This window comes from Lepidothrix coronata, unplaced genomic scaffold (genome assembly GCF_001604755.1).
Source record: "Lepidothrix coronata isolate B3197 unplaced genomic scaffold, Lepidothrix_coronata-1.0 Scaffold8, whole genome shotgun sequence".
Taxonomy (NCBI): Eukaryota; Metazoa; Chordata; class Aves; order Passeriformes; family Pipridae; genus Lepidothrix; species Lepidothrix coronata.
The window spans coordinates 7414370-7432123 of NW_016690188.1; the positions used below are offsets into that span (position 1 = coordinate 7414370).

The following is a 17754-nucleotide window of genomic DNA, read 5'->3' on the forward strand; positions in this document are numbered from 1 at the left end:
CTTTCAGACTCTGTCTTAGAAGTGAATTAGAAGTTCAATACAGAACATCAGTCTTTTGATAGCAAAGAACAGAAATGCATTCCCAGCGAGTGCACAACATTTGTTCTGTGACAGTGTTTGGCTGTACTATCCCTTTTCTCTGAAGACTGGGAAAGAATGTGGCAGTATCCACATCCTTCATTGATGCCAGAGATGTTGGAAAAAGGCACAATATGCAGGCTGACTGCCCATAGTTGCTGGGCTGATCAAACCACACCATTACAGCTTCTTTTTGTACAGATTTGCCATATCTCTGCTCATTCTAGTAGCTTGTAACCTTTCCTGGCATTAGTAAATTTTTTCTGAGCTGTGAGAACCAGAGAAAGACTCACCATTTCCCTCTACATTGTCATTAACACTGTATTTTCTTGCATCTAGTCTTTTTGTGTTATCCTAAATATATTTATTTTTTCCTCAGGATGGATCTAACTTTCATTTCCAAATGGGTGTAGATCCAGAGCTTCCTGTATTGTTTTTCTTCTGAGGCCCCAGTTTAAAGCAGAAATCTGAATTAGACCTTTCTGAAGTATAGTTCCCAAGTGACAATCTTGTTACATTTTTCAGTTTGAATAATGTTTTTTAATGAAATTACTAGTCCTCTCGTTTTTGAAAAGGTTCATCTCTTCTTATTCTCCTAACATTGGCAAAACCTTGTTTTTGTTATTGCCAGATTTCGTGTTCACATTCTCTTAATTTTCTGAGGCAGAGTCTCTGGTGAAAGCACTAAATAGAATCACTCAGAAAACCATTTCTGCAGAGCGCCAGTAATGTCTCACTCCCGTCCCTTCTATCTTGTCCATTATCTTACCGTGTCTTGCAGTAAATGCACTTTACGCCAGGTTCTTCATGCTTTTGTGGGTATTATGTCCATGCATCAGTGGAAAAAATGATAATTCTGGTATTTGGAGACGTGTTAGTCTGGCCTCTTTGTATTTTGTGTGGTAACTGAGTTTTGAAAGAAAGAAAAATGGGAAAAAAATTTGGCAAATCAGAAATTGGTAAAAAATTCATATGCGTCTATTGACAGTGTATCATGTAACTGTATAAAAAGATCACTAATTTATTAGACAAGTTAAATTATGTCTTGGTTTTCATATAGATCTAGCATGATGCTACATAATCAGGAGAAAATCACTAACAGTTATGCTGGTGTTCTCATATCGGTGGAATTAACCTTGAAGGCCCCTAGTTTCCCCAGGTGTTTTTTGATTTTAACTAGTTCTGAAGATCAGTAGTCATACTATAGGTGGTCTTGGGAAATACATTTTCCACAATTTAGTGTATGTTTCTCCCATAAATCATATAATCCAAATGACCAACCTTATTGAAAAGAATACAGAATGGTAGTAATGTGATATATTTAGGCTATATATCCTATCTACTCTTTATTATTCTCTTAGTTATAATATTGTAGTATTATTGAAATATCTTTTGCACCCTGTCAGCATACTTTCCAAATTCCAACTTAAATGCTTCCCATCATTTTGCTAAGCTTTTCCTGTTATCATCTTTCTAGTTCTTTGTTTTATTAAAAATTTGAATTATTTTTTTCAAGATTTAGAATTGGTTATTGATCCATTTAGTCTATCTTTCATTTTTCTTATTTGGGTTTTAAATTGCCTTTCTAACACTGACCTAATAAATGGGGTCCTCCTTCATTCCAGTCTATGTGGTCTAGTGCTTCAGTAGTTTCTGTTATTATTATTATTATTATTATTATTATTATTATTATTATTATTATTATTATTTCAAAAGTCTGTCCTTTGGAAATCAGAGGTTTAGTAATAGATTAGTCTACATTCTCCTTTTACCTGAAGTAAATCAGTTCACAATTGCTATGTCAAAAGTTACAACTTTTTTTTTTTGACAGAGTAGGGACTGTCCTTACTGAACCAAAGTCAAGAGTACCACTACTTTTGTTGGGTCAGTGATTGTTTTGTGAAGAAACACACCCACAGTCCTGATCAAGTGGAATTGTTCCCTGCCATTCATAGTAACTCTTATTCTTTGATCTCAGAAATCTCATATAATGTCATAATGCTGATAGTAATTATTTGAGCTGAGATCTCAATTTGCCTGTGATGTAAGAACTGGTCCTTGTTTGTGGACTGCAAGCTGATGCCACCGGTACTTCTCTAACTTTTTTGTAGCTTTGTTTCCCTTGGAAGGTCATGGACTTCCCAGAATCATACTTTTTAAACATGTTTAAAATATGATAGATCAACTTTCTGTTTCTGGTGATACCTCTGACTTGTGTTTACTTGCCGTTTCAGGGGTATGAGAAAGCTGTTCTCTGGAAAGGTTATGGAGAAGCGTTTACTTAGTGCAACATCAGTTTATAATTGTACTGAGGAAAAGATGGCAAGTTGTTAAACATGGAACTGGTTTCATAGACATCCAGTGTGGTTTAGATTACTGAAGGAGCAGTTTAAAGATATATACTTATGCACTGATTAATGGAGTTGTTGATCATGGTAATTGGAGCTCTCCTGTGTTATGTTAGCAGAGATGAAGTACAGAAGCATCTTTGCAGGCTGTTGTCAAAACCAGTAGGGAGAGCCATGAGTCCACTGGAAGGAGCAAAGGACATAAATCTTTTCATGCACCTTCTGTGAGGTAGAAATAGGAGATTTTCTTACATTGTTTGCGACAAGGAATACTAGGTGAAACAAAATAACACTGTGTTTCACTCAATCTTGTAAATCCAATTCAGTTTGAAAAAAAATGGAGTTAGAGCTGAAAAATCAGCTCTAGGCCCAAACTGACATAGTGTGGTTTATCTCAGTGTTGTGATGCATAAATCTAAACTGAGTAGGGTAAAGGTATGTTTAAATACTTCACTAAAATAAAGAATGAGAACTGCCTGGTCTTTCCAGGACAAGGCAGACACTCTTCAGAGAGCTTGGTGGGTTTTTTCAGTGTATTTTAGAACAGGACAACCTACAGAATTCTTGAATTAAGAAAAAAATAATTAGTAGTATCACTAGTATTGTTTTCTAAACATGCAGACATACAGAAACCACAAAAACATTATAAGCCTCTTGATAATGTGGAGAAGACTTTTATTCTGTTGCAATCAGGATGTGTATGTTGGTAAATAGAAATTGAATTTGAAGTTACATATGAAACCTAAAATTTCATATAGCTCCTGAAATTACTGCAGCCAGTGACTTGTGGTTGTTCCTTGAAATTGATCCAATTTTTACACCTCCTTGGATTTGATGATTTTTACTCTGGAAAATGATTTCAAAATGCTTTCACGTCATATGACAGATGCAGCTGACAGTGCTTCACACAGTATGAGTAGATTTATTACATGTTTTAAGATACTATCTTAACTTTTTTGGCTTATATATTACCTTTTGGCTGTGTTTATGCTTTGATGAGGTGCACATATTCAAACTAAGAGTGACATAATTGAATGCAACAAATCTTCCAAATCTCCTTTGAACCCCATGGTTCAGTGCTTTGTCCCAGAATTATGTATGCAAATGTATTTCTGCTAGGTAATGGAGCTACCATTTACATTAATTTTGTTTATATTTAATCTAAATATTGAGAGCTGTGGAAAACTGGGATGATGCCACTGTACAGATATACCAGACTTCATTTATTTAGTCCCTTATCTCTTAGGTTTTGAAATGTTGCAGCCTTAAATCTGTTTCAAGAAGTAGGTACTGCTTGATCTTCCCTTTGGAAGTTTGAAACCAAACTTCCTCATTACTTCCAATTGTTTGATTAAACTATATCTGATATATTCTTCATCCTGCCTCTGAATCATCATCAGCAGTTAACTTTGTGATAATGTTATACCATAAATTCTTATATGACTTTCTTGATGTCATTGAAGCAACTAGTCACTTTGTATGGTGCCAGAAATAAAGTACAAACCATTAACACAGTGAATGAAACAGACCCCATTTCATCAACATTTCATCTAATTAGAAAATATGCACTGTTACCTGCCCTCTCTGTGTTTCTCTTGTCATTTTTTACATCTCCTGAACCAGTTTGTGGGGATCTTCTTTTTGCAAAGAAGATCAGTCTGTCACCCTTGCATTCAACTTCTCCTTTTTAATACTGCTCATAAAAGGGAAGCATTCTTCATATTCATATACTCCTTCTTCTACCCATATTTTGCCTTAAAATGATACTTTGAGACACATAACTCTTTTTGACTGTTTCATGGCATTTGTCATTTATATTAAAGCTTTTGGTAAAAGTGTTTTATTAATTTCTGTAAAAACACAAGTATTTGGTATATTAAAAAATAAGTGTAGGATTGTATATATAAGACTAAAATGTTTTACCTCTGATAAAACACAAAGCACATCTTTCTGTTAATGGAGTAAGTTAATGGCATAGTAAGTGCTGTCATCTTTGGAGTGCATTAATTTGTTATGTTTGAAATGTTTGCAAACTAAGTATTACAGATGTTTTTAGAACAAATGTCCTTTTAAATCAAGACAGAGTGGCTTTTTAGGGCATCTGAAATGGAGGAATTTCACAATACTTTATATTTGGTGATATTTTAATTTATAGCAGGAATTTTGTGAACTACAGAACGAGGCATTTTGCAAAGTACTGCATCAGCTCAGAAATACATGATTTACTAGGGTGATTTGAGAAGATTTCTGAAAGTTTTGTTAAAGAACAATCTATTTCCAATGTTGGATATCCAGATATTGAAACTAGTGTTTCTTAGCCATAGAAGTATATTGCTTTATGACTTACACAACCCTGTGAACATGATCCTAGTTTGCTAATTATTAGTAGTAATATGGAAACTTCAAACTAGGTCATTGCCAGAAGAATATGAAAAGTTGACTTGCTGGCTTTCTGCTGATTTTTGAGCTGTCAGGAACTCAATTATTCCAGCACTTGGCAAAAAGAAATTCTGTAAGAATTCTGTAATCTTTGTCACAATAAAAAGAAACGAACAATCTGTATATGGAACACAAGTCAGGAATTTTTAGGTTAACATATAGATATCTTGGTGAATTTGGTGTGACCTATGGAAAGCTCATGGGTTCAGTAGACACCAAATGGGCACCTCTTGCAGATGCATGGGTGCCATACATCTGCTGAACCCTGCTATGTACACTTTGCAAATGACTTACAGTTTGTCCCCATTTCCTAAACTATTGACCAGACTTAATACTTTCCTTTTGTCCGAATGGAATTCCCAAACTTCAGTCTTGATGTTCTGTTTCTTTTGCTGTACGAAGCCTGGCAAGCTGTTTGAGGGAGAAGCTGGGATTTGCATCAGGTTGGAAATATTTCTGTACTGCACCAGAGTAAGGCAAAGGAAGCCCCTGTATTTCTGTCTTCTGGCAGCCATCCATGCAAGGCCAGGCAGATTGCTTTCTCTGTCCTTCAGTTCAGCATGATTGTCCTCTGTCAGTAAGTTTATACTGCTGTAACTGCTTTCATATTGGTGGAACCACTTCTGATTTACTTCAGTGTAAATGTCAGGGTTATCAGTTTCTGATTTAGTCTGTTTAACATCTCAGTTCACTGAGCTGTTTCAGCATATGCATCGTCAGGCCAAAAAAACATGTGGGTAGGTCCATCTAATTTTAAGCAAAGAGGTTAACTGAGTCTTTGTGAAATGCTCAATATTTTTAGTTCCTGTTGACAAATCCAAAATACTAGAGGTAGAGAAATAAGTATCTACAAGCAAACGTTCATTTAGACATACCCACAGTTGAAGAGGCACTTGAAAGTTCTTCTAAGAGCTTTGCACCACAACTGTATTAAAGGTGCACTGTAAAATAAAATCTTTAAAATCAGTTCAATTATATCAACACATCTAATTGTCACTCAATAATTTCACTTAATATTGCTGAGCCAGTTTATTTTTCCTCTTATTAGCAGAATTTTACTTTAAACTACCAAGAGAATTTGAAATGTTCAATTGTATGCAAAAATGAGATTGGTTATTGCTTCAAAAGTGCTCCATAGCTTTCTTAAAGTAATTTATTAATTAACAACAATTTCTCCTCTTTCTTGAGTTCATTGATCCATATCTGGACAGGTATGATATGCTTTTCTGTAGAAAGCAGGGTTCTTGAGTTTTGATCTTCCTTACTTTGTGAATCTGGTTCAGACCTTCTGCAGCTTGGTAGATTTCTCATTGCTAGCACATTGCTCTGATCTGAATATGAATCTTCAGTTTAGCATGCATTCTCTACATTGTAGACAAAAGAGAAGTCAAATCAATAGTTATAACAACATCGTATTGAATGAAGAAGTAAAGAAACCATTTTCTTTGCCAGTCTACTTTTTTTTCTTATATGTACAACATATGTCCAGTGAAGAGCTCTGAAATTTCCCTGATAACTGAAATTTTGTAACCAACCTTGAATTCAAACATGTAGTCTTCAGGCACTGAACAAAAGGGAACATATACCGGTATTTCAAAAGTAGGTCATTATTATGCTCTGGAATGTTAATCTTGGATATGCACTAATTTTTCAGCTTATGGGTATAGAAAAAGACTGTATTACTTAAAAATTAAACATTTAACTTTTGTACTATTAGGGCACTGGCAGAGCAGTACTGTTAAACTAGGCAAAATTGAATTGCATCTGTTTGCAAGTATTCAGCTTAAACCATTCAGTCATCAAGACAAGAAATAGTAGAACAGTAATTAAACTGGAAATGTCCTTAATTTTAGAGTGGAGAAAACTGGTTTGTTTAAAGTTCTTTGTAATAAAACTATTTGTGTGGTTACTTTGAAAACTCACTACTGCTTTAAGGAATTGCTTGAATTACTGTTTTAAGGAATTGCTTGAATTCTTCTAAACATTACTAAAATAAGACAGTTTTTATTTCTTCACCTCGAAGTGACATTCTACATATGCAATAAAAATAAACACAGACCTCACTGAGTAATTATTTCATTAATATTTTCCCTCAAATTCTAGAATAATTTCTTCTAGAATGCTATTCTATTAAATATGTAGAAATATTCCTGTTTATGAGACCAAGTGAATTGTATGTATATCTGCTGTGAAAATAAAAAAAGTAAGAGTGTGTGATTTGATTTGAATATTGTTGTCACCAAAAGAAAGCAATGTACAAATTTAAACATGTTTTTACTGTTGTCGAGAAAGCAAAACTTCTTAATTAGCATTGGAAAAATTATAGCCATTTTCTTTTCCTCTTGTATTTGTTACAACTAACTGTAAATTGCCTTTTTTTTCCTAGGAATTTGTCAGGGAATATTTTTTCAAGTCTCATGAACGGACTTTTTTCTGAGCTGCTAGCTCTGAAAGCACTGTGAGTATCATCCCTTGTGTTCATAAATCTGAAATACTTGAGAAAGACATTAGAATAAATATAGCAGAGTTGAATGTGAATTCAAACTGGATTGCTTCTAGAAGTGCATTCCAACTGTAAAATCTGCATTATTTTGTTATCAATGTCTGTATCACTGTTGATGAGCTATCTTCTACGTGTTGCAGGGAAATGGATAGCACTGACCATTCAACCCCATTTCTGACTAGCCCAGTCTAGCCCTCCTAAGTAGCATCCTTTTTTTTTTTTTTAATACTCTATTATCTTAAACCTTTCCATGTTTTTATGGGTTGCATCATATAATCACTCTAATTACACAAACCCAGTAATTTAAAATATGTTCCCTGCAATTAAGATAACAATTCCCAGTTATTGGTAGTAATTGTGCCTTCCTGAGATTTAAAAGTGTATCCTGAATGCTTCCATGGCCAAGTTTCTACTTAAAGGGGGTTTTATTAAGGGAAAGTGTGTTATAGTATGATTTTCTGCAGTAACACATACTCTGGTTTTTTTCAGTAGTGTCAGTGATGCTGTTCTGTAAACAACCCAGAATTTTTGCATAATGTCGTGGAAGTAATTAACAGTGGGGCAGTGTATATTGGTTGTCTCAGAATATCTTTGTATTTATACAGCTATGTTTACACATCAATAGTGACGCATCTGTCTAGATTAGTTCTCTTTGGAGTTAAATAATTTGAATCTAACAGAAGGAAGTATATTTTTAAAAACTGCAAGTGTACCAACTGTGATAATTCTTTGCCTTTCTAGACATTTCAACACCGATTCACTCATCTGTGACTGTAATCTAAAATGGATCTTGCAATGGGCCAGAAACGCTTCGGTTCGAATAGCGGAGGAAACGGTTTGTGCTTACCCCAGTGCTTTACATGGACTGTCACTTTATAACCTGAAGGAAAACCAGCTGATATGTGGTGAGTTGTACTCTCATTTCATGTTACAAATTGAAGTGAAACCCAGGGAAAATACTAAAAACCAGATATGATAAAAAAAAAGAAAATCTGACTTGATTATAGGCACAAGAAATTCAGGTATGTAACACAGAGGATACAACTAAGATTGAAAGAGAATGGAAAACCCCCCATAGTTCTTATTTCATATCTCAAGAACACTGCCAATATATTCAGTAATATATAATTATGACTTAAAATATTAACTTGTGATGCCAGCTCTACGTTGTATACTGTGTGAAACTGAGGATTCCTACAGGAATTTATAGAATGTTTATTTCAAGTTGTATATCTGACAGTGTGAAATAAATGCCAGATTTCATTCTTCTATTTTTCTTTTATATAAACCTATAACTATACTTTTTAGCACCACATTCTGGGGATGAATAGAATTTTTATGGTGAACTTCAGTTAGGTGAATTCTGTATTTGAAGATCTATATGTGAAGCACTTTCTGGACATTTTCCACATAAGAAACATGGTATGGTGTGAGGAAGAAAGCAAAAAAATATGAATGAGTAAGGAAGACTAATTTCCAAGTGAATACTGTCTAGCAATGAGCAAACTAAACCAGAGATTTAGTATCACATACCGTGGAGAAAAGATCATTGCCTAAGGTGATGCTGGTGAGTTTCATAATCAGAAGTCTAATTCACATGTACTTGATTAATCACAGAATCTTTGAATCTTTGACGTTCTTGAATGGCAGAAAATTGCTTAGATGGTGACTTTACTATTGCCTTTGCAAACAAAAGGAGAATCACACATTTCTCCAAATAACCGCAAGAGGAATGATGTGTGTTGCTAACAAATACATTCATAGCAGAAGGGAGATCAGAAGTTGACTGGAGCGATATATAAAACAACAAATACAGATGCTTACAAGTTGGGAGAGATGTGAAAGGATGTGAGTACTAGCTACAGATGGTCCATCAGCTGAATTGTTGAGGAAACACAGATACATGTCTGGAGGCAAATAAGGAATGAGCTCCTGTGAGTGAAAGGCAGAGAAGTTTCGAGTAACTTGGGTTACCGAACATTTGAAATTCTGCAATACTTCTCAAATATCAAACTCCCTTTTTATAGAGAGCCAGCACGGGCATCTTCATAGAGATCCATTTCCCATCAGGAAAAGTACTTCTTCTGAAAATGCTGGAAGGATCAGAAGAGTGATTAAGGACTGTTAATTGGTATTTCTAGGTTACAAATAAATATAAACCTGTGAATTTTACAGAGAAAATGAAAGCAATTTCTCAGAATTTTGTACTTTAGTTCCCAATAGGACTCCTTATCACACCTGATACAGAATTTATAAAGCCCATCTAGTTCTCACTGCTATTTGTATTGTCCACAGAACACTTGACAAGGTGATAATGACTGACAGTAGCTTGACACTGCTTCCAATATCCACAGAGAGTTTTACAGTGGTTATATTTGCTGAGCCTTCCACCAGCTCTGTAATGTCTGCCAGGTACTTCACAGTGCTCATAGTATCTGCTGAGCAACTCTCAGTGCCCAGAACATTTAGCAATTTTATTTTCCATACCTTAATTTGAATTTAGGCATAACAGAAGGCTGTCTGGCACCAAAATAATATTGAGAATGATTTAAAAATATGTATTGGAATATGCATAGAGCTGATCAAATTAAACATATCTTAAAGAAAATATAGAGTGATTTAAAAAGTAAAACCTCCTGCACATGAACATCTTCCATGCTATCAGGCATTTGTATTTATAGTCACTGATCTTCCTTCTACATGCTAAAAGACTTCATGAGGTATTGCAGTCACAAGATGAACAAAGAAAAGAAGAACGAAAGGGGAAAAATAAAAATAGAAGGGAAATGGGCAAAGATATTTGCAGGTGAGTTAGGGAATGAACTAAAAAGTCAAAGTATGTGGATTCTGAATAGCTACAGGGAGCAGTTTGCCATCAGTTTTTTAGGTTTATTTTATATTTTGATGGGATTAAAAAATCACCTTTTGAATTTCTTTCTAGCAAATCTTTCTCATGCATCTGATAACTCACGATAGCCAAAGTAGTGAACTGCCTGTTGAAAACAGTTAAAAACCTCCTTTAGGGATTTTTATGAGTTAAGTAACTGCACAGTTACAGAATTCCCAGGATTCTGCTTGCATATTTCTCTAACAGCTTTTAAGAATTATTTAGATCTTCTTTAACCAAATTATCCAACTGTCAGAAGTGTTTGGCTATAAAACAATTTTTCACAATGTTTTCACTTTGTCTTCTGCCTTAATGATGAGGGACTGTGATGAATTCATGATGGTATGGACAGAGTATGTTTCCAAAAAATGATTGTGAAATTGACTTCATACAGTGCCTTGTTACTCTTTCTCCATGCGTCCAAATAAGACTCAATTTACAGTAGGAAAATTACACTTTCCTGAAAACCAGTGATATAAATTCCACCTGAGGTCTGATAGGGGTCCATGATTTTCCCTGGCGCACATTAGCAGAGATGGATTCTCTAGGCCAAATTCTTCACTCAGAAAAGACCTGTATGAGTTTTTGTCTTAAGGGCATTATTAAAGCTGGGATCTGATTATTTTTACTGATAAATGAGATATTAGAATTTAGTTTCTTGGCCTCGAAGCTGTATTGATGTTACTGAACTAACATCACTAAGAAGTAAAAGTTCAGTTGTTCTTCAAATTACAATTGACATAACTCCGATGGAGCATTTTTCTATTAAGAAATGTCGACTCATCAAAACAGATGTTTGGAAAAGTGCAGACTTTCTTCTTTCCCCCAGTCAGATTTTATTTAAAATTTAGAAAGTAGTTGACATAGTATCAGATAAATTATTTGGCTAAAAATGATATAGATATTTACTAAATAATACAAAAAATGTTGTAAAGGTCAAATTGTAAAAATCATTGGATGATGCTTTAAGACATGTTTATTTATTTATTTACTTATTTATTTATTTATACCACAGAGAAAATTATCTAATTCTTCTGGGACAGAATACTGTTTCTCCTGCAGATCTCCTATAAATTAAAATCTTGCTTTTTGCGTGTACATATGCTCTACAGATGTTTATAAATAAGTAATTTAGACCATACTATTCTCTTCTTTTAATTAAAAAGGAAACTGCTTCAAAGGAAAATATAAAAGGATACTGAGAAATCTATTTTTTTTTGCTTAGAGTTTATTGCATTAATACATAATAAATTACATTTTTATTCCTTATCATTATGCATTTTTTCATGCAGTGAATAGATAAGTTTTGTTCTTTTTTTTTGGTGTCAGTAGCTTTTCAGGTTTGTGTAGTCTACTGTCCTAATCTTGGTCATGATATTTTTGCATGGGTCTATAAAGCAGACAGATTCAAAGAACTAGAGGTAGTATCTTGTCAGTTCTCAGGAAATCTAAATGTAGAGAAACATCTAGATTTTTTTTCAAGTGATTTCACTCTACTCAACCAGATGGTTTGCTGTGATGCATTTGCAGCACCTCGTCACAGCACTTTCAGGCAAGCTGGTTCTGCTGCATGTCACCTTTCCTGTTGTTGCCCTTACCTTTCCTAGCTGTCTGCTATGAGGCAGTCTGGCAGAAAGCCTGATAAAGCAATCTTTTAACAGTCTTGAAAGGCTCTCAAGCCATGTTAGCAAAGCTTGTTCTGGCCCTTTGAGTCTGACCCTTTCATGAGATACTGGCTAAATGTAATCCCCAAAAACTATGTTTACCCTCTTTCTCTGTGTTGATGTAAAGCTATGCACAAGTCTTTTCCTTGGAAGAAATGAATCAATTGCTTCTATCTTTACTGTGCTTATGCATTGAATGTTTTTGTTTCCCAATTCCTTAGTAGCTGTTTTGTATGAATGGGAAAAAATCTTCCATGTTGAGCTGCTTCAGCATTCGACTGTATTACAAGAGTTAGAAGAAGTTTTAAGATACAGCATTATTTATTTATCTACACTGTGCACACCTCTGAAAAACCCATGCCATTGAAATAATAATAACCAGTAAAGGCCGCAGACACAATCAGCAAAGCTAGTATTAGTACATGTTCTTCTTATACTATCCTCAGCAAAGAAACTTCCAACATTAGGTACATTCATTTAAGACACAGTCTTGGAGGAAAATATGGTGAAAATAGAACTTGCAAAGCACAGAGTAATGGCGAATTACAAAACAAAATACCTCAGGTTAGTCATTTTCCTTTCTTGTATTAACATGGCTGAGATAGCATCTGGTTTTAGGTAGTGTCTCTTCTACTGTAATGGGGGTAGGATTCCTCCCTAGTCTCAGGAACCTGTTTTTCAGAGGTGTAGAACCCACTGCTTCAGTACCCAGAAGCTCAGTTTGAATTCTGTTGTTGCTCTGTGAGCTCCACGTTCATAAAAATCAACTGTAGAGTGTTTCACAGGACTTAGAGGAGTTATTACAGTATATTATTTTGAAAGTATGTATTATGACAAAATGTGTGTTCTTTTCATGGGTAGTGCATTGGTTGTGATCAATGGAATTTTATTGAGAAATGCTTTAGATTGGTTCTTAATTTACTAATAGCTTTAATAGTCAGTTAGGACTTTCACTAGGGATGGCAAGGAGTGAGCACTCAAAATACAGAACTGGATTTTTGTCTGTATAGGATCTGTATGCTTAGGTTTCTGGTATGCCTTCGGGGGCTCTCTACTGAGAAAAGTGTTAACACTGCAGAAGTAATCCATCCTGCTGAAAATAGAGATGAGAAAAGAAGATCATAGGTGCAAGTTGTGAGTGTCCGAGAATGTTTGAATTATGCAGCCTCTGAATTCTGTAAACTACCTTAAAGTTTTAATTCATGAGTTAAATTAGCAAGCTCTAGATCATTATTGAAATGTGGTTTTTTGAGTATGATAGATACTCAAAAAGTATCTGTCTAGGAAGGCCACTTCAAAGGGAGGGATAAAAATCAAAGAGATAAATCTTTTTCTGACTTCTGTATTCTGCAATAAAATTCTTTAAATGTTTCATAGAAAATGTAAATAATTTATTGGGAGGGAGGAGATATAGTTGTTAGGGACTTGTTTGTACTTAACCAGCACCTTGTCTTCTGTAGTTTGCCTCACTTCACTGAGAATCAGAGTATCTGTTCCCCCAAAGAAACAGAGTCAGATTAAAATGGCTTTTTACTCTGATGCTCTGTGCCTGTTCACACTGAAACTTGTGCAAAGCAAAAAAAGAAGAAAACTTTTATTTTCTTTATGAACTCATTCTGGTTGTGTTCTTAGAGATTTCTTGTCCATTTTATGATTCGACTTCCTACATATGAAGGTAGGAAGTACTTTCATTGTTACTTACCTACTTAAACTTTTTAATCTGCACTTCTCATGCTGAAGTATTAGCAGAATATTAAGGCATGTTTCTCTCAGGCCACATGCAGCTCCCTAGTCTATTTTCATAAGTAACTTTTTTTTTCAGTCTTACGTAAAATACAGAAAAATTCAGAACATTCAAGGCATTTTAAATCAGTTAGAGTAATACCACTGGGAAAAAAGAGAACTTTTTTTTCCTATACTTCCTCTGTAAATTACTTTAATTTTTTGAAGCATCTTTCTTTTTCTTTGACATAGATTCTTAAAACACAGTGTGACTTGAAGTGCTTTCTCAGCAATGGTGGAATAGTGTTGTTTTAGATATAGTATTCCTTGAAATGTCCTTATAATTTTACCTGATATAGTTGCACATTGTTTTCCCTTCACTTGTAGCAGAGTAAGTCAGTGTACACTGTCCAATAGTAAGAACTTTGAAAGAAATATGTACTTTTAAAATGCTAAGAAAAAAAAATAGATAGGTATTGGGGAATTTTGTCTTTGAAAGGAGACTTTTTCAACATTTAAATTTAAGCTGAAATCAGCTGAATGCATTCACTCTCTTACTGTGTCAGTTTTTAAAAATACTGTCAATTATTCTGTGTTAGGCATGTTGGCTGAGAAATGAGATTTGAATTTTTCATGCCAAAAATTAAATACCTACATTGCTGTTTGAGTCTTAAAATGACAAATGTATGTAGACTGTTTTTAAAAGTTTCCTTTCATATATAAAATATATTGCAATAACAAATACTGGCTCAAAGTTAAAAAGGAACATTTCTTCTTCATTTATTTCTCTGTATCCTAAACATTGTTTTGTTTGGATCTCATTTGTTACTGACTTAAATTTAGGGATGGCCTTGAGATTATGGTTTCAACTGTTTCTTTCTTAATTTACAAATCATTCTTGCTACATTAACACAATGTAAATATTGAACTGTGGGGGGGTTCCAGTATGTAGTAACTGACTAAACTCAAAATCTCAAGTACGAGGAATGATGGATTAATTGTCCAGATTTAGATTCCAGTCCTGCAGTTTCTTGGCAGTTCACGGGTAGCTTGCTGCATTCATGCAGAGCATCATTGTCTTCAAGAATATGCAAGATCAAGACTTCAGCTCCAATTCTGCAGGAAGTGCCTAATCATATGAATAGGTCTAATTATGTTGAAATAGGAATAGTCACATTAGTAACCTTTCACAGGATTAGGTTTTGCAGGATATGAATAGTGATACAATTATCAGTATTTAAATCCTCTTCCAATTATTTCTGGTTTACAATGTTGGCAGTTCATTATTTTCTTTAATAACAAAATTTATATAATAACAGAATGCCTATAAATTGAGTAATGTAACTATATTTTGGACCTTTCAAAGATAGATGGGGTAGATTCATTTTCTGCCAGAGCCAAGTGGCCATTTTGTATATCAAAGTTGGTTTCCATCCTATCATTTGGTAGTATAAAACAAACAATGCTTTAACCTTTTGGTTGCAAATTCTATATTACTCATTCTAGCATGATCAGTCTCAAATTGGGGGGGGAGGGGAGAATATGTTGCCCTACATTTAATATTAAATATTATTATCTAATTTCTTTAGTGGCAATTTAGAACACTGCTGCAGAGTTGGAGGCACAAAGGTAATAACAGTTAAATCTTGTGAAATAGTAGAAGTATTAAAATGGTCAGTTGAGGATAAATTTTACTACTACGTATTTTCTTGCATCTGTGCTCACACATGAAAATCCAGTTCAACAGAACATTTCACCCCTGAAATCTTGCTGATTTAGATGCTGGAAATGTACCCAAGTTGTTTTTCTTACCATGACTTACTCTTACACTACATTAGAGGTTTTTAATGTACAGTTGTATCTTATTTTCTACATCATCTTTGACTACTTGTTCCAAAAAGTATGCAAATTAACTGAAGGAAAAATTTGCTAAGATGTAGTGAGAATAGCAGTGAAATGAAGCCCCTGACTGGCCATTCCCAAAAGCTGGTTGCTCATGAACAAAGCAGTGGTAAGACAGACAGCCTTGACTGCAACCCTTGGAGTATCCCCTAAGATACATTCTTTATTCTTAATATCGTAATATGTAGTTTAAAAGACTAGGGTTAAATTTTGTACTGTTGATTTCTAGATAAAATTATATAAGCTTCTTTACCAACCCTGTGTTAATGTTGTCCAGTTAAAAACATTTCTTAGAGTTTGCTGTAATTAATCTGAATTGTTCTCATGGGAAAATTCTCTATAAAGCTTCCATCCCAACAACCTCTCTTTTAATTAAGTGGAGTATACCATAGTGATATTTCACATTTTTATAGCACCTTTCATCATTCAGCACTTTCTTTAATGCTTGTATAAAAATGGCTGTTGAAAGCTGCAGTTTCTGACACTGTCAACTGGGCTGAGAGGAGTTTGGAATGGAAGAATTTAATACTTCAGCAGAACTGTCACTTGTTAAGCATCTTTTATGATTTTCATATTTCTTTTTTGTTTGGCATTCTGGCAACACAGATGAGTACTCATGCAGCCTGATGGCCCTGGGCAGTTAGGTGCAATCACTTCCACTCTTGGAACCTTCCATGATCCGAGTGTGCAGTAATGATATGAAAATAAAAAGAAGGTATCTAGGTATATTTAGGGTTTGGAAAGATGAGTGCCCCCACTGCACTTCTCAGTTAGGTAACACTGAATGATATATTTGATGATACCTGTTGGACCTCTTGGACTGAGTCCAGAGGAGAGCCATGAAGATAATTAGGGAGATGGAACACCTTTCCTATGAGGAAAGGCTGAAGGAGTTCAGGTTGTTCAGCTGCAGATGAGACCTTAGTGCATCCTTTCAGTACCTAAAGAGGGTTTATAAGAAAACTGGGGACAGGCTTTTTAAGTAGGGCCTACAGCAATAGAATGAGGGGTAATGGTTTTAAATTAAAAGAGGGTCTATTTAGATTAGATATAAGGAAGAAGTTTTTACAATGTGAGTGGTGAGACACTGGCAACAGGCTACCTAGAGAGATATGGATTCCCTGTTCCTGAAAACATTCAAGGTCAGATTGGATGGGGCCCTGAGTAGCCTGATCTAGTCGAATATGTCCCTGCTCATTGCAGTGGGGGGTTGGACAAGATGACCTTTAAAGGTCCCTTCCAACCCAAATCGTTCTATGTTCCTATGATTTTGTAGAGCTAGGTGCTTTACCTTGCTACTGCTCAGCCATTATTATTAACTGCAAGCTCTAATGAGTATGCAAAGCCATGAACCTGCCAGCTTGCTTGCCATAAGGATAATTTGAGAATCAGAATTAGCTTTCTAACAATGGCTTCTGACTGTTGCCAGTGAGGGAATTTGTGTTGATGAATCTTTCAATACCATAGCTGCCAATATGTCATGGTCTTCATGTTTCAGCATGTGGCAAATAATCGAATGCTCCTAAAAGAGACTTCTGGGACAATTTGAGAATAAGAAGTTGAAAGGTTGCAGCAGTTTATTTGATAAGAAAGAAATAGGTGATGAAAAAACTATTTGCCCATTCTTTTAAATTCCTTGCCAATGCAAGACAATGCAATCTTTTATTTGTTTAACTAGACCGAAACCTTGAATTCCATATTGTGGAAATCTTTCAAGTAACTGTTACCATTTTACAAATTAAAATATCATGATAACTGACATTTGTATTAGATGCTATTAAGTGAAACCTACTATCTCTGTATTTCACTGCCTACACTTTCTTATCAAGTAAATCACTGCTATCAACAGTAAATAAGAAAGGGTTTTGCCAGTGCTTCCTCACTTAAAATGGTTGTAATTGACACAACATGCATCAGTCCCTGGAACCAGTGCAAAAATGATAATTTATTTTCACAGGGCCTTATAAATCTGGGGGAAACTCCTGTAGACAAAGACAGGTTGAATAACTTTGTCATCTACCTGCTGAGTGCTGAATTAAACCTATATTACTTGAATTTACTAAAAGTGATGAGATTTGAATTGTACTTTTCCCAGTTCAGACTTTCTTAGTTTCTATGTAGGTATATATTGTTTTAATTAAATAAATCAGATAAGTTATAGGATCCAAATGAGTCTCAGTGACTCGTCCAAAGCTATAACTGTAGCTCATC

General features: G+C 34.7%; 1 protein-coding gene across 2 annotated transcripts in view; it reads left to right on the top strand.

The window, feature by feature from the left end:
• The window catches only part of ADGRA1 (adhesion G protein-coupled receptor A1), a 263876-nt gene that overhangs the window by 100858 nt on the left and 145264 nt on the right, over positions 1–17754 (top strand). For both annotated transcript variants that reach the window (XM_017804122.1, XM_017804123.1), the window contains 2 exons: positions 7252–7323; positions 8110–8273. In XM_017804122.1, coding sequence (XP_017659611.1) covers positions 7252–7323; positions 8110–8273 — 236 coding nt within the window. The remainder of the gene's footprint in view (positions 1–7251; positions 7324–8109; positions 8274–17754) is intronic.